General features: G+C 42.6%; 1 protein-coding gene across 1 annotated transcript; it reads right to left on the bottom strand.

Annotated features, from left to right (window-relative positions):
• Positions 1–9753: 9753 nt before the first annotated feature.
• LOC308501828 (small ribosomal subunit protein eS24-like) lies at positions 9754–10098 on the bottom strand (the record flags this gene model as incomplete). The annotated part of the gene is made up of 1 exon (XM_081058917.1): positions 9754–10098. The coding sequence occupies one exon, from the start codon at positions 10096–10098 to the stop codon at positions 9754–9756; it is 345 nt and encodes a 114-aa protein (XP_080915043.1).
• Between the last annotated feature and the right edge of the window lie 13027 nt (positions 10099–23125).

The raw sequence follows: 23125 nt of genomic DNA on the forward strand, positions 1-23125 counted from the left end.
TACATTTGGAATAAAAAATTTTGAAATCCAGTGCTATACTGACTTGTTCTAGTTATGTGACCTTAACTAAGTATTTCACCCTCTCTGAGCCTGAGTGAGCATCAGTTTTTACGGATTTTTACAGTTAATGCCAATTTTATATTAAAACAACATGTTATGGACTAGGATTCAAAAACTTTCATGAACTTCTTTTGAAAGAGTATTTAAAAGAAATTTATAGACTTGCAGGCAGACCCCCTGTGGGATTCTGCATCCTCCCTTTTGTGTTGTTAAAGGTTTTTCAGTGGGGACATTTGAGAAGCATTGATTTGGACCATCTTTTTTTGCCCACCAACTGGCCATCCCTCTGCCAAGGATGGCAAACTACAGCCCACAGGGCCAGTCACCTGTTTCTGTAGGACTTTTAAGTGAAGAATTGATTTTTTTCTTTTGTGGTAAAAACATAACATGAAATTTACCATCTTAATCATTTTTAAGTATACAGTACAGTAACATGTTAAATATATGCACATTGATTTTGTACAACTGATCTGTAGAACTTTTTCATATTATAAAACTGAAATTCTATACCAATTAAACACAACTCCCATTCCCCCTGACCCCAGCTCCTGGCAACCACCATTGTACTTCCTGTTTCTATGAATTTGACTGGCTCATTTCACTTAACACAATGTCCTCAAGGTTCACCCATGTTGTATCATGTGACTGGATTTCCTTCCTTTTCAAGGCTGAATGATATTCCATTGTATGGATATACCACATTTTTTTAACCATTCATCTGTTGATGGACATCTGGGTTGCTACCACCTCTTGGTTATTGCGAACAATAAGAATTTACGTTTTTTAAATGGTTAAAAACAAATCAAAGGAAGAATAATATTTTGTAACGTGTAAAAATTACGTGAAATTCAATGGTCAGTGTTCATAAATAAAGCTTTATTGACATACAGCCACGCTTGCTGTCTTACGCATTGTCTAACGGGGCTTTTGCACGACAAGGAGTGAATTGTTGTGACAGATACCGTGTGGTCTACAAAGCTGAAAATACTGACTTTTTGGCTCTTTACAGGAAAAGTATGTCAACCCCTGGCATAGACCATCTGAAATAAATGAGATTCTGCCCTGCTTTTTGCAGTGGTTTAAACTGCATTTTCTTTCTTATTCCAGAGAAGGCCCTTCTTTGCCATATTGGGTAAAAATCTTAGTGTCTTTAACAAACTTCACATCCAGGACCTTTATCTTCAAAGGCAATCAAGTCATCATGCATCATTTAATTCCTCTCATTTGGTTTTCCAGTGAGGTGGAGAATAGCTGGCTTGATCTGTCCCAGTCCCTGAGACAGCCTTTCAAGTCTTTGTCTGGTGTCTGGACAGACCTGAACCTTTGTTTCTGACAGTTCCCAGCCCTGGTGACATGTCAGAACCACACGTACCAAGGCCTCACCCTGAAATTCTGAGGTTGACTCCAGGAATCTGTATTTCTCCAAAGCTCCACACAGATGACCTCTCTCCTCAGGAAACCCTTGTAAATGTCTTACTCATCCTTTAGACTCAGCTCAAACCCCACCTCCTCCAAGAAGTGTGCCAAGAGCCACCAGATGAAGTAGACGGCCCGTTTCTCCTGCACCCTCACAGCATAGTGTTTGAACCTTACGGTTTAGCGTTGTTTATTATATATGATTGTCATTCCCCCAGGCATCCCCTGTCTATATCCCTAATGCCTGACAAAAACAGGAAAGAATGAAAAATTTGTGTTGAATCAATCAATTCTTCAATAATAAAAGGAATGATGTATAGTAAAGTTTTGTAAATGATGTTGCACTGTAGTAACTGAGACATGTGGACAATTAGCAGAAGGGAGAATAATCAATGACACTTGGAAGAAATTAAAATGGATTCCAGTGAAGAAGTACAAAGTGGCAGTTACAAAAGAGTCACGGGGCTGTAAAGTATGGCATAGGGAATATAGTCAATACTATTATAATAAGTATGTATGGTGCCAGGGGGGGTACTAGACTTATTGGGGGATCACTTTGTAAGGTATATAAATGTCTAACCACTATACTGTACACCTGAAGCTAATATAATATTGCATGTCAACTGTAACTGAAAACAATGCCAAACTCCAGATTTTTTAAATTCAAAATTGATTGAAATCCATTAACATTTTGTACCTCCACACTCACCCCAAATCCACCCTGTATCATTAGAAAGGAAGGAACATGAAAACGTAGTGATACGGTGTCACGACTCTGAAAACGGTGAGTCACTGCTGTAATTTCCAGGATGAATACAACTGAGAAACTGTCCTGACCAGCTTCTGGTCAAAATCAAACCGTGTCCTAAGTGCAGCACTTAGGACACAGGGCCTTGTGTGTATACACAGGCCTGTGAGGCTATGGATATAACTCCAGATGGAAGAGAAGAGAAACCCCATTCTGCAGCCTGCTTTCAGGAATTGTGCACTGTGGTTTGGAGGTAAAGGAAGCTGGGGCAATGCCATGTTATTGAACTAGCTTTAAATTAGCTAAATTCTGTAGGCCCTCGTGAGAGTTCTGAGGACAGAAGGGGAGAATCATTTTCTCCCTGGCAAGGGTCAGCAAATATTCTTAAGAGGAGATAAGACTTGATAATATTACATTCATCGCCCTTTCTCTCCACAGCACTATATATTTCATGAATAAATGCCATCGACATTCAAGGAGCAAAACTAATTATTATTAGAAAATGTCTATAATGCCTCAGGGTCTAAAAAGTGCCGTTAAATAGATAAACTCAATTGGCCCCTAATAGTACAAATCCTGTTTTACATTTGATACAACTGAGGAGCAGAGATGTGAAGCAATTTTTGGGTTCAAGGTCACACAGTAAGTGACGGGGTTGGGACTGAAATCCGGGTTTTCTGAGGGAAATTCTAATCCTTTCCACCATTCTTTGCTGTGTTGCAATAGAGGACCACAGAAAGAGAAAGAGCCCCAGCAGGAGAGGCAGAGAGGCAGGTTCTTCCACAAACTTGTCCTATTGCCTTTTTTAGATTCAGCCTCTTACCCTGGAAAACTGTAAACTGAGGGCGTTGGACCAGACAGTGTCTAAGACCCTGACATGCTGTGAAGGTCCTGGATGGTTCTCATCATGAGCTCACCTTCCACTGCTGTTATTCATAGCACTTCTGCCTAGGAAGCCCATGGTTGCAGAATTGGCTCAGCAGAAAGCTGGGGCATTTGAATCTGCCAGCTCAAGCAAAGGTCTAAAAACTGTAACTCTAACCCACAGTAGGAAATTAAGTTTCCATCTAAGCCCAATAAACACATATACGAAACTGAAATATGTTTCACTAGACAATCATTCTTTTCCTTTTTTTTAATGTTTACTGTGTGTGATCTACTCTGATATGTTCTATCCTGTATTATTTGTTTAGAAAATGTTGGTTGCAGCCCACCACTTTGAGTTCATGGGCCATGGATGGTTTGAGACGCACAGATTGGAAAGCTCAAAATTGAAGGGTACTGATGGGACAGAGCATGGAAGAAAGGGTCACAGAAGCTAGATGAAGCCAATTGGAAGAAGTGGCAGGATATAAAAGGGAGGGCATTGGGCTGTGTATGCATGAGTCAGTGTCCTTATCATCCCCTACACTCTCACATTGCCCACCATCTCCCCAACCACGTTCCCACCTCCTTCATGGACCTATGTTTCCCAAGTTGTTTGTCACTGGCTTGATGTGTCAGCCAACAAGTTTTTTGAGGAGCACTCACTGTGTACATAGATAGCCGGCTGCTGTACTTACCATGGTGGGACACGTAGTATTTTAAGGAAGGGGCACATGACAAGGTCAGGGTGTCACCTGGGGAAGGCTGATTTGGCTGGTGGTCCGTGGATAGCATGACCTTGGTGATGGTCTGAGCCTGAGCTGAGAGGTTCATACAGTGGACTTATACCACAAGGACGGCCATTGGCCTTGGGCCTCACCACACAAGGCCTCATATTTAGCTCTGATATTATCGCCAGACGATCTTGTTCATACAGTACAGAGACAGCCTGACAAAACTAAAAGTAGAAGGCATTCATCACATACCTTTAAACATACATCCCATCCTCTAACCACACTGCTTAAACAGCACTGAGAACTAATATTTTTGTAGGTCCTTGATTATACTAGCACAGTAATATTGCATTGTGTTTTGTATGTTAACAATTAAAATACACCACAACATTTATAATTGTCATTTGTTCAGTGTTTAATATACCCAGATCCTCAGAAAACTGCAGTGGTCTATGCCTTTCTCAACTTTGAGAGGTCCAACCCCCAGGGAAGACCAGATTCTTGGTGACACAATTTTCTTGGAACATCTGCAAGTGAATTTCCTTATAATGGAGAACATTCCTTTCTCAAAGTGACTGAAATCTTGCATGTCCTGTGTAGAGGACTCCTAAGGTAACCAGGAGGCCAAATTAACATTTGAGAATTTGTTGCTTGGTGATCAACAATGAAAGCACCATGAGGTGAATATCTTATCATGGAGGTCTTCTATGGAAACCAGAAAGTCCCCATTTCCCACATACAATGTCTCCCACTCTACATTCTGCGGACAGTCAAGCCAAGGATGGCTTTTCTCTTCATGCTTCACTCCTGACCACACCCTGTTCTGTCTGAAGATTCTTTCTTTTGACATTAAACTCCAGTCAAATAGCTGTTCCAGGAGACCTTGAAGATGTCTGTTGTTTCCCATCACAAGTGAATTTAATTTCTCAGTTTAGTTTTCTGAAGATAACTTACTTCCAAGCTCCAGACTGAACCTCCCTTTAGGCTCCACACACTCCCAACATGAATGGTGCAAAACAGACACTATGCCTGACCTTGAGGATTTACCAAACTAAAATGGTAGGTTAAATGAAGAAATCTGTCCTAAACAAAGAAATTGGATACAGCATGGTTTGATGGAGAAAACGGATTCAACAGCCTACATTCTCATTCCAGCCCGTCACCATTCATTCAATCATTCATCAGATATTTATTAGCGTCTCCTATGTGTCAGGGACTCAGACCTAACTAAATGGTAATATATGATGCCTGCCTTCAAGGAACTTCCAATCAATAGCTTCCAGTTCTAAAATTTTACATTTCAAAATATGATGATAATCAGAAAAATTTATTAGCACAGGGGTGGGGCAACCATCTTCATGAGGCCACATGTGACCTGGCCCTCAAGATGGAGTCCAATGGTCCTAGGCTCAAATTCGGACCTTGGGCAATTTCCTTTATCCTTTCAGTCTCTGTTACTGCATCCATAGAATGGGCATAATAAAATCTACTTTGAAGCATTGCAAAGATTAGAGCTAAAATACACAAAGTACCCCACATATCATTCAATAAACCATCTTTCCAATTTCACTCTTGACCCTCAGCATCCATTCTCCATCCAAGATTGACCTTTTAAAAATGTAAATTATATCATGTTACTTAGAACCCTCCCACGAGCCCATTCAAATACATAGACCCTTGAGTCCTTGTCATGGCCTATAGGCCCTGCATGGTCGGGCCTCTGCCTCCCTTCCTGCTTTGCCTCCTTTGTCTCTCCTTGCCACTCCATCCAAGAGATCATATTCTTCTCCTCTATTTTCTCAAATAAGATAAGTTGGTCCCCACTTCAGGGCCTTTGCTCTCTTCATTTCCTGAAGAGTTATTGGTTCCTTACTGCACAGGGCTCAGCTCAAATGTCATGTTGTCAAAGAGACCTTTCCTGACCACACATCTCCTAGTCCAGTTATGTCTAACACATTTTCCTGTTTCCTTTTTAGAACACCAGCCTCTCATTCTCTGATTTGTTTCCTTGTTTATTCTTTGCTCTACCTCCCTTGAGAATATAAATTCCCCATAGGCAGAGTCTTGTTTCTCTTATTCACTGCATCTTCCAAACTGAGGCGGTGTCTGGCATATAATGAGTGCTCCATAAATATGTTTTGAGTTGTTGTTGTTGTTATCATTACCATTATTATGGGGTGGTTGGAATTTTTCTGAGGAAAGATTCTGCAGGTAATGTCTGAATCTTGAGCCAGACGAGAAATCTAGTTTTGTGCCTGTAATACAAACCTGAGAAGGATGAATGAACTCAGGTATCAGGAGGAAGGAGGGTGTGGGCCTTTTAATGCGATGTAAAGAGCTCAGGATTTGGAGCTAAGAGTTCTGAATTCTAGGCCTAATTTTACCATGAGCTAACTCTGTTCCTTAACATCTCAGGCCTTAGTTTCCTCATATGTATAATTTTTTAAAAGGTTGAACTAATTGGGCCTTAAAAGTTCTCCCAACTCTGAAACTGTATGCCTTTAAGGACAGGGCCATTTGGGGGGAAGCCCAGAAGTATGTGCATGAGACGCTACAGGAAAGCTGCTGAGAAGTGGGTGATGAGGGACACCTCTCCAGGAGAGCCACTTGGATCCTGTCACCCACATGTTCCACAGCCAGGCCTACTTTCACCATATTGCTTCCTGGGCCGGACCTGGAACATGGCAGCTACTCACAAGGTATCAGCTGAATAAATGAATAAACATCCCCTGCAACCAGCAGAGAGGGGGAACTGACAACCAGTGACTCAGAAGGAAGGACCACTGAGTCACCAAACCACTTCCTGTCTTGCTCAGTGTTCTCCAAGCCAAATCTTAACAGTTGGAAGGTGGCAAAGAGTTTAAGCTCTAGTAAGTCCACAAACAACAGTGCAGCAAAGAGAGCACCTTCAGGGTCAAGGGCTGGGGGAGGAGGGGAGGAAATGAAACAGTCACTCAACCTTTGAGTTCTCGGCAGCAAACTCTAACACACAACTAAAAGATCATATAGCCTGATTCTTTTTCAGAGCAATCCGTTTCTAAAACATCAGCTATAAGAGGGGCTGTAGCAGCTACTTACTCCTATGTAACAAAGCACCACTCAGTTGGTTAAAGCAATAACCATGATATTCGTTCATGATTCTGGGAGTCACCAGTCCTGGCTGGGCTAAGCAGAGTGGTTCCTCTGTTGGTCTTGTCTGGGATTGCTCCTGTGATTGCGTTCATATGCCAAATTAACTGGGGTAGAATGATCAAAACGGCTTCATTCACATGTCTAGTGGTTGGTGCTGGTTGAGCCTCTCTCTCCATCTGATCTTTTCTCCTCAAGGAGGCTAGCCTAGCTTGTTCACATGGCCACAGCTTCATTCCATGAGAGTGACAGTGGAAGTTGCAAGACCTCTTAATGCTTAGACAAACAAAATGTCACTTGTACTGCATTCTATTGATCAAAGCAAGTCACAGGGCTAGCCCAGATTCAAGGGGAGAGGAAATGGAGTCTACCTTTTTTTTTTTTAAATGATGCTTTTTTTTTTTTTTTTGAGGACACACTCCGACCAAGTGGCAGCTCAGCTCAAGGTGCCGTGTTCAATCTTAGTTGCAGGGGGCAGAGCCCACCATCCCTTGCAGGACTCGAGGAATTGAACCAGCAACCTTGTGATTGACAGCCCACTGGCCCATGTGGGAATCGAACCAGTAGCCTTCGGAGTTAGGAGCACGGAGCTCTAACTGCCTGAGCCACCGGGCCAGCCCTGGAGTCTACCTTTTGATAGGAGAATAAGCAAAGTAACGTTGCAAAGGAGGCAAACATTTGGGATGGGAGAAATTGTGGCCATCTTTGCAAACAATCTATCCCAGAAGACTGGAGGCTCATGTAATCCTCTCATTATACAAAAGGGAAGACTGAGACACACAGATAATAAGTGGCTTGGTCGAGTTCAGAGAGCTACTGGCACTTCCAGAATGGGAACCCAGGTCTCCTGCATCTCAGTCCAATGTTTTCACACTTCAAGGACCTCTTCCACGGGCAGCCTCTGTCTTCTTTACTCAAACCTAGTGACAGAGTCAATCTTTGGAGCTACTCCACTTTTCAGGAAGGCTTCCTCCTTTGGGTTAGCTGACCCACACAATCATAACACAAGAGCCCCGTTTTCACAGCTGGCTGCATCTATGTATTTGAGTTTCCTTAATAGGAAAGGAGATTCTGGCCCCTCAGGAACCCACCAGGCTCCCAGGCCATAGCTAGATTTGACACCAAAATTTTATTTCACTAGGATCTGTTACAGCCATTTAATAAAATAGTGCTTTGTTGTTGTGATATTTTTAAGGCAATATATCTCTAGTATATCTTGAAAGGTAGTAAACAAATCTGCTAGACACAATATGACTATCAAGAATTATGTCACCAAAATAGCTTCTGAAAGTGAAAGCTAGAGGGAATAATAATAATCACCTAATATCTATTGAGCTTTAATTACATCCAGGCACATGGCTTAGCATTCTCATGTATTAGCTCATTTAATTCTTATAACTACCACATGACATGTGTATTATTGCTATCCCCATTCCTAAAACTATCTTTCAAATGTCACCTTTGTGTCCAGTCGCCAAATCCACGGACTCATTTACAACCTTAATCTTTTCAGCTGCCTAATTTGAAAATGCTTTTCCATCCATGCATGCATTCTACTATGTGACTAGACCTGGTCTAGGTGTAGGTGATATAGCAGTAAATAAGTCAGAAACATTTCTTGCCCTCATGGACCTTTCTGTCCAGTGGGGTGGACAGGCATTGAATAAGTAGCAGCCAACAGGATGGTGTTGCGAAGAAGGAGGTGGGGAAAGTCCTCCGTAAGGTGAATGAGTCTCTCTTCCTTTGGTTTCTGAAAATTGAAACTCCAGATTCTAGTTCCTATTTCTCTGACCACTCCTTTACTGATTCCTTTTCTTCCATATGCCATTTAAACTCTGGCATTGGCCAAGGATTTGTCCTTATAGTTCTTTCTTTCCTCTCTCCCTGGTGGTAAACTCACCAATGCTCCTGCTTCAGTCATTACCCGTGGCTCAACTCATCGTTTGGATCCTACCTTCTTCACCTCTGACTTGATGTGCTTCACCTGAGAGCTCTTCTGCCCTCCTTTCCGTGGGTGTCTCCAACACCTGCTAAGGATTCCCAAACGTACTCTCCTGTCACCTTACCTTTCCAGCTCCCGACAGGATGTCGTCATAAACGTAACCAGCATCACACCTTGGCCATTCTTCTCTCCTTGCCGATATTTTTATTTCTGCGTTCATCTTCCCTAGCCTTTTCAGATGGCCAAAATCCCATTCACTTCAGGGCACAGCTCATGGCCAGCGCCTTCCAGAAAGTCGACGCCACCCTCTTCAGGTGGAGCCCGTCACTTCCTCCTCTGAACTTTTCTCAGATTTCCCCCTGGCCACTCCAATACTTGTCGCCTTACAGAATAATTAGTCTTAGTCATCTCTATGTGCCCTGTGCTTTTGCACAACAGTAAACGCCCAAATACTATTTATTGAGCTGTTGAACTCAGTTTGGGTCTAGGAAACTTTTTCAATTCCCACATCAATAGCAGTGGGTTTTGTTTGTTTGTTTCACATAAAAGTTAGTTTATTATTCCTCCTGTAAAAAAAATCTGCTCAGTCACCGCAGATAAAGTCACCGATGAATTTGTACTCCTTTTTTAAAAAAAATTTATTGGGGTGACAATTGTTAGTGAAATTACATAGATTTCAGGTGTACAATTCTGTATTACATCGTCTATAAATCCCATTGTGTGTTCACCACCCAGAGTCAGTTCTCCGTCCATCACCATATATTTGATCCCCCTTACCCTCATCACCCACCCCCCACCCCCTTACCCTCTGATAAGTACTCCTTCTTTTTGACAGCACAACATTGGCCTTTGTAGTCCCCCTAGCTTTCTTCATTCTGTTCCTTTTGCTGTTTTCTTGAGGTCTCTTTCTTCTCATATAGGCCACGTCTTGCAAGTCTATGTTTGGGTTCATTTTCCTTTGTGTAATCCAAGGAATCATAAATCATGGCAAAGCCAGTTGTCTTGCCACCACTAAAAGGGGTTCTGAATCCAAATACAAAGGTGACATCCGGTGTGATCTTGGACATTTTGGCTAGTTTTTCCCGAATTTCTGTCTCAGGCACCGTTGCCTTCCCAGGGTGAAGGACATCCACGACCATTTGTTTCCATTGAAGTACGCTATTGGTCATGAACTTCTTGGTCCAGATAGTTACTGTGTCATTCATGATGGCGACTGACCCTCAAACAGCCAGAGAGGACAAAAGACAAATGCAGTGCTTTTAAAGGAGACTACAATACTTCTCTTAGTGTTTCTATTAGGATTCGCTGAGTGCGCCTCTCTCAGTCACGAGATCAAGGGCAAGCAATCTCTTTGCAGGCCAGAACCCCCCACATTTTGTCTTTTGTCCACCAACACCCTCCAGTACCAATCATATAATGAAAATGTTTGTGGGTCCCAAGTCATTCCATTACGTGGGTCCATGCTTGGTTAAAGATTCATTCATTAATTCACTCATGTGTTTATGTATGTATTCAACAAGGACTGAGTGCCTTTGTGCCAGGCTCTATTCAAGGCAAAATCCCTGTCCTCAAGGAACCTAAATTCTAGTGAAGGGCATGGACACTAAACAAGCAAAGAACTACCAGATTACTAAGAGCTATGAAAAGAATAAACGGGGTGATAAGGCAGAATGTGAGTAGAAGGGGTACCATTTTAGATAGAAAGCATAAAGAGGTCCAGAAGAGACTCCAGGAGGGGAACAGGAAGCACAAAACCCCTGCTGCAAGAAAAAAAGGGGGCCTATCTTAGAAACTGAAAGGAGCAGAATGGGCATTGCATAGAATAAACACTTGGGACAAAATGACATTGGAGAGGTGAGTAGGGGCCAGGTCACTTGGAGTCCTGCAGTCACAGGAGGACTCTTGATTTCATTAAAAGCAAAATGGGGAGCCATTAAAGGATTTTATGCAGAGGAGAGACATGATCTGATTTGTTTTGCAAACAAAGCTCTCTAAAAAGCATGTAGGGAGGGTGGAGTGAGAGCAGAAAGACCAGCTACAAGATTGTTACAATGGTCTCAGGCAAGTTTACTGGTGGCTTACAGCAGACACTGGCTGTGGAGAGGAAAGCGGCTCCTACAGGCACCAGCCTCCGTTCTGTCTGCTCTTGCTACCATTCTGAACCATCAGCCCCGCCAGGAGAATTCTCAGTGATGCCACTGCGTGCCCATGAGAAACCCACATGTGGTAGATGAGAGATACCCAGAGTTGGCCAGGAGCCCACGTTCTCTTGTCTCTTACTGTCTCCTGAGCCCCTTTTCTTCTGGCTCAGCCCCCCAAGGAGAGCCCTGCTCTGTGCCAGCGCTTCAGAGGTTTGGAGAGGTTGGCAGAGCACTGGAATGCCTGAAAGCCGACACGGCTGCAGGATTTGGCAGGTATAGGCCGCGGTGGTGGTCTCTGCTCCTACCAGCTGCCTTAGCTGTGGATGCCGACACCATTTTCTTAGGCTCGCTGTCCCTGTCTATTTTGACTTATTCTCAGACTATCACTAAATGCTTCTTTGTTGCCCTAACTGCTAAAACACAGTTTGTTAATGTCGTTGTTTTCCCCCTTAAAATAGAGGAGCATTTAAAATCAATTAAACTGAGTTGTAAGTGCACTGAACTGTTAAAAGGACCTAAAAGTGCCCACTGGCACTGGCCTCAGCCCACCTCTCCACCTGCCACCACTCATCTTACCTTCACACTCCTCCAGTGGACCCACCTCCTTCCTCCTGGTGACCTGGTGCTCTCCCCTGCTTACCTAACTCTTCTTTCAAGTCTGCTGCCATATCTCTTCCTTCTAGAGGCTGTCCCTGAGGGCTGCCTGCCAGACTCTGTTAGGTGCCCTGATTAGATGCATTCAAATCACCAGGGACTTTTTCTTCACAGGACTCGTGCCCAGCAGGGTGGAAAAGACTTACGTTCAGGTGTTTTAAAGCGTAGTTTAAATTTGTTATTTTTGTAACTGGTTTCATTTGCTCCCACTCCTGCTGATGAAGGGAGAAAAGAAAAACCCTTAAACTTGCCAATGAAAGATAAGTTTAGAACAACCTGTTTCCCCCAAATAATCAGTTAATTCAAGGTTGAAACTTCCTATCGGGGTTGCTTCCTTTTCACTTTACGACAGTCCTCCTTCCAAAGATGGGGTCTGGCTGTAGGGAGGGGTGGGTGAGGGGCCCTCGAGGCTTTGGGCAGGGCCCCGAAGTGCTGCCCTAGTGGAGAAGAGCCCCTGCCCACCTGAGTGTCGGCCTCTGATGCTGGTCTTGCACAGCCCCTGCTCTGGGAGAGCCCAGGGATCTCCTCCTGCCCACCACATCAGCCCTTGCTGGCCCCAGGGACCCCCAGGACATCTGGGGCTGCCATTGCCTCCATGTCTGTGATTCGGGAGGATCAGCTCCACCCTCCAACCCTTGGCTACAAGGCCACATCTTAGCTTCCTATGGCAAGCTCCCGAGCTGGCATTCTCAGCTATCTTGGGAATATGTCTTGAGGAACGTCTAGATCCCCTGTATGCCACACACAGGCCAAGAGGAAGTGGGGAGCAATCACAGGCTGTCCTCCACAAAAAGCCACCCACCACATTTTGACTCCATTGTGGCTGTTCCATGGTTTATGGGGTGTTTGGAGAGAGAATTTCCTCCAAGTTGCAAGCAGAAAGCAGTGCCCAGTCTCCTGTGACAATTCCCTCCACGTCCTGAACGTTTCTTGTCCCTGCCCTGAGGTTTGCTCAGGATGGAGGCACCTGTGCCTTCCTCCTAGTGGAATAGGGCTTTCCCCTTCCCTTCTTGTCTGGCCAGTCCCTGCGACCCTGTGATATGGTCTCTCGATTTACAGAATGGCTCAGGCTGCCTGAAGCCCATGATCCAGGTTTGCTTTCCATATGCAAAGGCAAGCTTAGAAATTAACCACCACTCTCTCCCCAAAGCTTACAAGTTTCTCCCCAACCCCATCCCCCAAAGCCCGCCTTTTAGGATTATTGCCTTGTGGATTTGAAAACAAAGTCTGACCCTCAAAACTGAGCAGGGATCTCTTTCTCCTAGCTGGCAGCCACCCTCTCTGACTCCATCCATTCATGGCAGGGGCTGCCTGGTTTTCAGGAAAACAAAAAACACCTCAGCTTAATACTTAAAAAATAAGTTCCTATTCTAGCAATTTCTGTGATTCTTTGCTGAAGCCGCCTATCTCTATATATCTTCTGCTCAGCACTGTTTTCTTTGTGACTAACACATATATCTTGTCACATCATTTAACCGAATGATTTAACTTTAAAACAATTATAAAATGTCAAAATTTTCAGGGATCACAGAGACCATTTAATCCAATCCTTTTATTTTAGGAGAAAGAACCTAAGGCCAGAGTGAGTAAACGTACTGTTGAAAGTCACACAAATAATGACAGGTGTGGATCTTGAACTTCTCATTTTCTACTCCCAATGTATTACTATTTTCCAATCCACCCAAGTGCCTTTGAATGAGATATCATTTGCTTCTGTCTCCTAAACCACAATTATATGATTTCATAGAGAACATAGTTGCCTTAATAGGTCAATTTATGGAGACAGACCCTCTTTTGTCTTCTTATTTTCTTCATCTGGCAGACAGGTATAAAAATAAGTCATTTTCTATCATTAAAAAAATCATGCATTCTCATTGTAGTACCTATGAAACTATAAAGAAATCTCTACACTGTATTCCTAGCATAGTGCTGTGAAGGACTTAATTCTTGTTGAATGAATATTAATAAAGAAAATAAAAATTATGTGTAATTGTGCTATCCAGAAATAATTATTTATTCAGTGTATAAACTTCCTATTTGTACACGTATACACACATTAAAAAGTAAAATTAGATATTTATTTTTCTCTTATCAGATTCCTTAAACAAATATATCAAAATACATTTTTAAAAAGTTGTTGCCCATTCAAGGAGGTCACCTTGGGAGGCTATGTTCTTATTTCAGGAGTGTCATTGTTGCTAATACACTTATGGAATTGCCTTCCAAGGTTGTTGCCAATTATTTTATTCTCAGTATGAACAAATATTCATTCTTTAATGGATTGTAATTTGAATAGGAATATTATTTGAATAATAGTGAAAAAGTGGGCATTACTGTTTTGGGATCAAAAATAGGTGTGAATATAAAATAATGAGATTGACTTTTACTGTATGGCTCATAAATTGCTTTGAAGATTAGCCCCCACAAGGAATCCCAAAATGTTTCTTGCAGGGACATCATGGGGAAAGGTACACATCTTCCAAGGGGACCACTTAGAAGGTGATGGTTTGCATCTGAATGTAAAAATTCCAGTAGATAAGTTTTAAAAGACAATCATATTGGTTTATAGTAATATTTTGTATAATATTAGACTTTCATAGAACACTATTTGTAGTTACAGGGAATTTAGCTTAATAATCAGATTGTTTTGTTTTTAAGTAGAAAATGTAGGTCTTTATGACTTAGGTTGAGGGGATTAAGGATTTCCTTCCCAATTGTTGAAAGCTTTCTCTGTTAGTTGCTTGGAGTTTGCCCATCTTTGCTTTGTTTGTCTCTTCAGTATTGTCCTTTAACTTTCTGGCACTTAGTAACAATTCACAAGAAAAATGAGCTCCTCAAGTACTTCTGCAAATCCTAAGATATGTGTTATTGGAGCAAAAGTGAATCTTATCTTTAGGAAGAGTCTATTTGAGGGTCACAAATGTCTACAGGGGCCAGGCAGTTCACATAAAGGAGTGAAGAGGGATGTGAAGTATAAGAAAACAACAGTGGAAAACTAATGACAAATGTCAAATGACTGTCAGGCGCAGTGTTGCCAGGCAATGGGGAATGGTGGGGACTGGGGAAAGTCAAAGAACACATCCCCATATAAGGGTGCTGACTTTAACGGTGGGAAGCGTGTAAGCTCCTGGTTATTAGAACCACTGATTTTTCATTCTGACAAGCCGTAAATTTGGATTTTTGTCTGACCTCTTTTGATTTTTAAATGTTAGCAAATAATTCAAACATACCAGAGAAGCAGAGGAGCATAACAGTCAAGAACTTGTACTCTAAAGTCAGACTACTTGGGTTGGAATTCCACCTCTGCCATGTATTAACTAACTGTTCCACTTTAGGCAAGTTACTCAACTTCTCTGTGCCTTAGTTTCCTCATCTATAAAATGAGGATGGTCATAATAGTACTTACTTGAAGGTTTGAAGTGATGAGAAAGTGAGTTAATATATGTAAAGCATATACATGCCCAGCCTATAGTTAGTACTACAGAAATGGGAGCTTTTGTTATTTAAAATTAGAAATCAATGTGTGGGTTAAGTAAAACACATCTGCAGACTTAATATGGCCCATAGACTTCTAATTTGGGTACTGTGGTCTAGAATCAGGAAACAAAGCTTTTGGTAACCTAAGAGAGTTTATGTAAAATTATACTCACCTCTCAGCATACTCCAAAGCATACTAAGACTGTAAATGTCAATCTTACCCTTAGTTTCTCTCCAGTTTGCTGACGAACACAACTGCCCCAGTAGTCACTCAGCCGAGCACAGGAGGGGGGACTTTTCCATTTCACCTGAGCAGGGCTCTATAGGTGCAGCTGTCAGTGTTGTTAACATTGAAATACTTCATACTGGTCCATACATAGATGATATCCTAACGAACCCCATCCATGACTTGGCTCCTCTGACCACCCTAGCCTCTCTTCCAGTGGCCCCTGGCCTTCAGGCCTTCTGCTCCATGACCTGGCATCTATTCTGCTTAGTTAGTGTCTAGGCCACACCAATTGTTAAATATTTTATCACCTCTGCACTTAGGTGTGGCAAAGCCAAATACGTTGCAGATTCAACCATTCAAAGGTTTGTTCTCCTAAAACTTGTTATTTAATCTCTCTGAGCTTTAGTCTCCTTATCTGTAAATGGGGATTATATTAGCAACTACCTCTTGAGATGTTGTGGTAAAAGAGAGAATCCACACAAAACGCTTAGCATAGTGCCTGAAACATGGCAACCCTCCCCTCTATACATGCTACTATCAGTATTAATTTTAGGTATCCCACTACCAGGAGAAGGTTATGCCTTGAATCTCTTTTATCCTCAGGAAGACTTAATCTGGTTCAGATGGGCTTGCTATTCAAGGCTATGGATTTCTAACTATATATGTTCAAAAATTCTAACAATTAAATATAAACAACATTAATAAAATTATGACATAGCACAATTAAATATAAAATATTGATAAAATTATAAAAGCATATAACGCATTATAAGTAACTTGGAAAATAAAAAAGATGGAAAAAAACCTAACATCTCACCAATTTAGAACACCAGCATCCACAGAGCATATTTAAACATGATTATTTTATAAGAAATTTTCAAGTGACTCAAGCACAATTTGACACCTTTCTGTCATTTGGCCAAATTATTAGCCCCCTGAGGGCAGGTCATGTCCATCTTGGTTCTTGCTATATCCCCAGCACGGCAGTGTGCCTGGCCACGATAGGTACTCAATAAATATTCATTGGATAAATGCTTAAGTGCCGAAGGAGTGAATGAAGACTGGGAAGAAGGCAGGCACAGACGTTAGAGACCAGGGGAGACTCATGTTGGGTGTCTGTTAACCAGGAGTTGGCTGGCAGGTACCACGGATTCAGAATTTATTTTCTGGGAAGGTAGAGTGGGGAGGAAAGATGGGAGTCAAGGTCCAGGTATCTACATGGAGAAAGAACAAAACTGGAGCTTCGTATCTAATGAGAAGCCCCAGCATTGAGGTGGAAGCTTGAAACTGAGTGGTCCTGCTCACCCCCACCCCCTGCTTGGGCACAAGCTGGTTTTGGAGTGTGGCAAGCCCTTTTCCACAGGCAACTACACCCCTACTTGGCCAAGTGGAAAACAGAGCACCGAAAGCCCAGGCGGTCCCTCCCCTGGTTCATCAACCTGTACATAACTCCACTGCTTGTTCCAGCACCATCTCTTACCCAGCCTTGGATTAGAAGGACCCTTTCTGGCTTCTGCTGCTTCCCTTCAGTGGGAATTAAGAATCTCCTGTGGCTTATGCAGGACTTTAGGCTCAGGTCAGCTTGAGACTCAAGACCCTTGCAACATGTCTCTCTGTGAGGATCTCCTAATTTAGAGCAAAAGGCCCTAGACTGTTGGCTTCTAGAGATGGGGGACTGTGTTTAGTATATCACTATATTCAGGGCTGTTATGCAGCGGCATGCACCAGCACAACTATAGGGGCTACTAAAATAATGAAAGGAACTGCACAACTAAAGGGTTAACCCTGGGCACAGGAAGTGGGGCTCTCCAGCAGAATGTCCAGCAAGGTCTCCAAGAGCCAATGCTTTGCTGTGAAATGTACTGAAAACCACCCTGATTGTCCTTAAAATGTAACCCAATGCTTGGCACCTTATTATACAAATGAATAAATATTAATACATGAATGAGCTAATGGGAGGATGTAGGTAACAGTTGTTGCATAAATTTGTGTTGTATGAGTGAGTTTTCTCCATCAATTGTTTTCTGAAAATGTGGGTGTCCCTTACATGCACCAGAGTATTCTAAATATATCTTAACCAGCATTTGAAATTGGTTTCAGAAGTCAAGGGCACCCTCTTACTTGTACCTGGGCTTTTATATAACACGCTTCAATCACTGGTCTGGGGCAACTGTCAGAAAAGCTTTCTGTTGTATCACACCCGGGGCACAAGCCATATTTTGCTTTACACACTTAAGTGAAGAATTGGTCCCTAGCTGAATATAATGGAAGCCATTTGTCCTGGAAAAAGCAATTCAGAAGAAGGCATCACCTAAAAAGCTGGAGCAGTCCACTCAGAACTCTTTCCTCTGAGGGATTGTGAAAAGATACTTGGGCTTAAGAGCTATTTTGGGAGTGTGGGGGTGGTAGAGGGTGCTTTAATATCCCATAATGGCATCTTCTAGGAAGTCTGTCTATTCACTGTAACCATTTGCTTCTGCAGTGTGTGATTGGCTCCGTCTGAAAAATAAAAGGGGCTCATTTTAGTGTCCGGCAGCTCCATTAAAGCCAGTTTGGAAGTGGTATCCACAATGCCTAGTCAGAGTTGAAGGCATTTCAATCGGTGGGAAAAGTGGAGAGAGAACTCCTTTCACTTCAGAGGTTGCCCTTGAGAAGACCCTTTCCCTTGAGCCCACAATCAGGAACCTGGTAACATTTTTCTATTGTTCCTTGTCACCCATCTCTGCAGCTTGAGGTGAAGGGGAGCCATTTTGGTTTCATACACAAGGACTAGAAATGGGGAGAAAGGATCCCCCAAAGCTGCTCTCTGTTTTCATCTTCTTTCAGAATTATTCCCATTAGAGCTGTGGTTTTCATAACTCACCCCTAAAAGCAGAGAGTTGTGTGGCCTCAGGGCGGGCAACAGAGATTCTTGTGGCAGCTTCTTCTGAGCTCTGTTGGGTAGAGGACGGCAGGGGGTAAGGGAGGGAAAATTCCAGCCCTCACTAGAGTGGGGATACAAATCTTCTCACATTCCTAATGAGTGAGTTTCTCAAGGTGCAGCTCTGGCCAAAACTGGGGAGTCAAACCCAAACCCTTGCCTTGTTGTGGGAAGCAGCCATTTAGCCACTTTCAGCTTTTGTTCAAAGCCTCCTAAAAGGGAGCCGCCCTGTCCCACACGGGACTTCAGGGAAGCCATGCCCTCCCCAGAAATGACAAATGGAAAAGACAGAACGGACTCCAGCCAGGCCAGGATACAGTCTCTGGAAAGAGGTTGTTTTTGTCTCCAGTGCCATAGAAAACACATCCTCTTAACTTATTAAGTAGGGAAACAGCACAATCACACACGCTGGAGGTTACCAAGGTGAACAGAATCCAAGATTAAAATCTGCCAGCCCAGTGGTGCATGGAAGCATGGAAGGCCTAAAGAGGAAATCTAGTTCACTGTTGGTAAATTTTTTTGGATGCTGTTTATGTTTGAACTTTTCTCTGTTTTCCTGTAGAAACTTCCGTACCCTCTTCCTGTGTCCCTACAAAAGGCCTGGACAATGCAGTCCCAGCACTGCTGTGGGACATGGGCGGAGCCCCCAGCTTCCTCCTTCCTGCAGGGATATCCTTTCCTATAGAAGAGGTAAGAATGTAAGGTTCATGTGAAAATGTTATTATATTCCTTATCTCAGTCAATTCGTGATTTGCTGTTTGGCGACAATAAGTCAGCCTGGCCACATTCATAATAGAGGTGGCCCCAGTTCCTAGTTTTGGCTCGTGCTGTTTTCTCAGCTGAAGAGGGCAAATGGCTGGTAAAAACGCTGCTTGTTTTGCAGGATCTTATCAAGGGTTCATGTCTAAGGCCAGAAAGAGAAGGGAGGGCTCCGTTTTTTTTTTTCTCTCTTCATTGTTTCCAACTGAATTGGCAGGAAACAGGAGTCCTCTACCTGTCCCTCTTGGGAGCAAAATTGATTCGATTCCATTTTTCAGATGTATCCGCTACCACCAGAAGTTGGGGACATTTCCGCTCACCCCAAAACGAATGGGTTCTGAATTTACACAAACGACATCTTTCAAAGCTGGAAATGAATCAAATTAAAATGAGGAGCTTAAGGATTGGTAATTGCTGTAGATTGCCTCCCAGAATCTCAGATTTGTTTTATTTTCTCATTCAACCCTTTATAAAGTATCTTTCGGGGCTGTGGACCTTGAGTGACTCCAAGTTTGTGTGTGTGTGTGTGTGTGTGTGTGTGTGTGTGTGTGTGTGTGTACTGTCGATGGCACAGGCACTCAGAATTACAGTCCTTCGCACAGAGTTTCACGTGAATTAGAACAGTTCACACTAACCGCTGTCTGAGAGCATATGTGGCAGGCAGATAGGCAATGTAGATTCCAGATAGAAGGTAAGTCAGCTTCTCAAGAATCATAGTGTGTTTGTGGTTAACCCAGTATTTTTCATTTAAATCTGTTCAGCTAATTTAATCAACTTGGACAAGAATGAAGGTCCATCTAGATTATTTATTTCACATAAAATCAACCGCAAATAATTATATTTTGAGGGAATTGGTTTTACTGCCTATAGATAAAGTTTAAACATAGGAATTATATAAACCACAATATTCCATAAACAGAAGAATCTTTCCTTTCAATGTCACCACTTCACCTTGGAACTTAGACTGTTACTAGATGGAATCTTGAAACAATCCATTTTTAACTATCCCCAAGGGCACAAAACCCAGAAAAAGCAATTTGATTCTGCTCTAGTGGAGTCTTGGTTTTCCCAGGCCATATCATCCTTAATTTAGGGTCCCGCCTCTAATCAGACTCTGCCCCCATCCAGTCTTGTTATGGAACTTCCAGCTCCTCATACTCACTGCCCACCTGGTATTTGTTTGTGGCTCTTCTGCTATGTTAAGACATTTGCAAGCAGGGAGAAACTCGCCAGACTCCTTCTTCCTGTGAGTCTTCGGTGGCCCATGCTGCTCCTAGACCTGCCCACTCCTCCACTCCCATGGGTATGTTTGGTGACAGCCATACCCTGTGTGCTCATTCTGGGGTACCCAACTGATGTTTCACATACAGAAGTTCAGTAGATCTGCCAGGAGCCACCCCAGATCATTTTCCTACCGAAGTGGGACAAACACCTTTAGATTAGCCTCTAATGAATTAGATTTGTGGGAGAAAGATATTTAACATCCTTGTATTGTATTAACCAATGCTTTCTCCTAATCCCAATATCTCTTTACTCGCCTGGGTGCTTCCCTCATGTCCCTACTGCCTTTGAAGCAGTTGGACTCTTCTGTGCTAACTAAAAGGACATCCTCAGAGAAAGGATGTTACAGTGGAAAACAGCCGGGAAAAGACTCTTCCTGACTTCTGAGTTTCAAAAACTTAGGCCATTAGGGAAATGGAACAGACCCATAGAAAGGACAAAACATTTGGCAGAAATATCATGAGTGAGAACAAAATTTCTCACCAACCCTACCAAATGAGCTTCAAGAACTGGGGAGAGCCAAAGGGGAGAGAAAAATTGGTGGGGTGTGGGACAAGAGAGCCACGTCTGAGGGGCTACAAAGCCTGAGCAGAAACAACATCCACAGACCACCCATTATCTACACATATGACCCTGTGCATCACCCATGCCCAGACCTCCACTAGTTGCCTTGTCCTCTGTCAACCAGTAAGGACTTCTCACTGACTATTTAGCAGGATTAACAATTGACTGCGCCCCTAAACTCAGCGATGTTTTCACATTTGAAATTATCCCCATGTGATCAACCCAATGTACAATATCTAAGGGCACTTGTAAGTCCCCAAGAAGGAACGTAGGGCCCTTGGGCACCTGGCAGTGTAGTGCTATGGAAGGAAAAGTCCCTTGTGTCTACAAATGAAGGCTGAATGGAACCAGCTCAAGATTTTCCCTGAACAAAAATAGTGGTAAAGCCCTACCTCCAACTAAGCCTTTCTAATTATATGACTTTCTGGTCTTCTCAAGGGAACCACATCACTCTGACATGTTGAAGCATTTTAGGCTGTTTCCCGCAGAACTTGTCCAGTGGTCTATTTGAGTGATTCTAACCTGTGTTGCATTTCTAGCCTTTGACTTTGACCTTGATCTTGTGTAATTGCTTGGTCTTGAGGTTCTCATGTACTCCTGAGCTCTCGGGCTAGGATTTTAAGCAGCCTTCGTCTTTCCATTTCATCAGGGTGTCAATCCCAATACCCCAGCCACCTTTCTTCTCATGGGCACATCAATCACACACCTAGAAGTTTCCTAACTTCTAAGACTCTCAATCCTTACCCCATCTTCCCTAAGATGGAATGAGTTACAGATAAAATGGAGTCTTCAGGCCACACCACAGGTATCAGAAGGTGGAAGTTTTGCCTGGGTTGAGTCAATGTATTATATTAATATAACCAGGTTGAACCAACAGCTGGCCTGGATCCCTTCTCATCAATGTGGAGTCCCTTCATCACTCTCTTGCCTTCCACATAACTGGTGTGGTTGAACCATCCTGAGGACAAGCCCATCCCCCTCCTCACTAGGGGAAGGGCAGTAGGATGGACCCAGGCCCTAAGGAAAGGCTTCTCCTGTACTGTATAGATAAGATCCAGAGGGCCACACAAAAGGCCTGAGGGGCAAGTGCCAATCGCTGAGGTTTTACGACTGAGGTTAGAAAAGAAAGGGTACAGGGACAGGACACCAGGCAAGTCTCCAATGCAAAAGTTCTCTGATTATGTCTGCACTGAAGAGATAAAAATGGAAAATAAAGTGGAAGTACCACTTCCGGCGTACGTTACACACTTAGCAATATTGATCATTTTCATATTTGCACTTCCCCCTTACCGTTCCCTGCTTCACAGAAGTGTTGTGAGGCTTAAATAATGTTTACAAAATTTTGTACAGGTGTCAGATGAAGGTTATCATAGTACAAGAATGGGCATCATCATTCGCTCTAATTAGCCTGAAGTCAAGTGAAGATTAACTAGATTTAAAGGTACAGAAGTGTTAGTGAGTGTTTCAAAGGCTGCCATGACCTGGCAGAAAGAAATTCACCATGAAAGAAATATTTCATGGTAAAATTATAAAAGTATTCAGAGAAAGAAAGAAAGAAAGAAAGAAAGAAAGAAAGAAAGAAAGAAAGAAAGAAAGAAAGAAAGAAGCAAACATTAAGAGATTATGAGTGACTATGAAAGCAGACTATTTAGCAGAAACAAATCAGGTCTTCAGCAAAGGTGACAGCATGGCTAATTTTTATGTAAGACTTCCAGATCAAGCCTATTAATGGATCTGTCAGCTCTATGAATTTTCATTGTAGTGCCATTTCTCTGGGTTGAAAACTGAGTGAATTAATGAAGCATGGGTTGGTGGTGAAAAATATTTATTAAAATACAAAGATTTTTGTGGTAAATTATGGTAGCTAGGGGTTTGCAGTTAGAGGAGGGGAATGTTCTAGAATATGTGTTCTACCATTTTCCTTAGCTATCATATCCATTTTTGGAGACTCACTGCCTGACTTCTGATCCTTGGTGACCTTGGGGCAAGTTATTTAACCTTTTTGTGCCTCCGTGTTCTCATTTGTAAAAAGGAAATAGTGAAATAGCAATGGCTATGTCTGTGGGGTAAGATTCCACTGTTTACTGTATTACTGGACCTCTTACAAGAAACATTTATTACTTTTATGGTAATAGTAATAATGGCTATCGTTCACTGAGCACTTACTGTGTGCCAGGGATGTTACTAAATTCATGATAATCCTCATA

The sequence above is a fragment of the Rhinolophus hipposideros genome (genome assembly GCF_964194185.1).
Source record: "Rhinolophus hipposideros genome assembly, chromosome: 9".
NCBI classification, from domain to species: Eukaryota; Metazoa; Chordata; class Mammalia; order Chiroptera; family Rhinolophidae; genus Rhinolophus; species Rhinolophus hipposideros.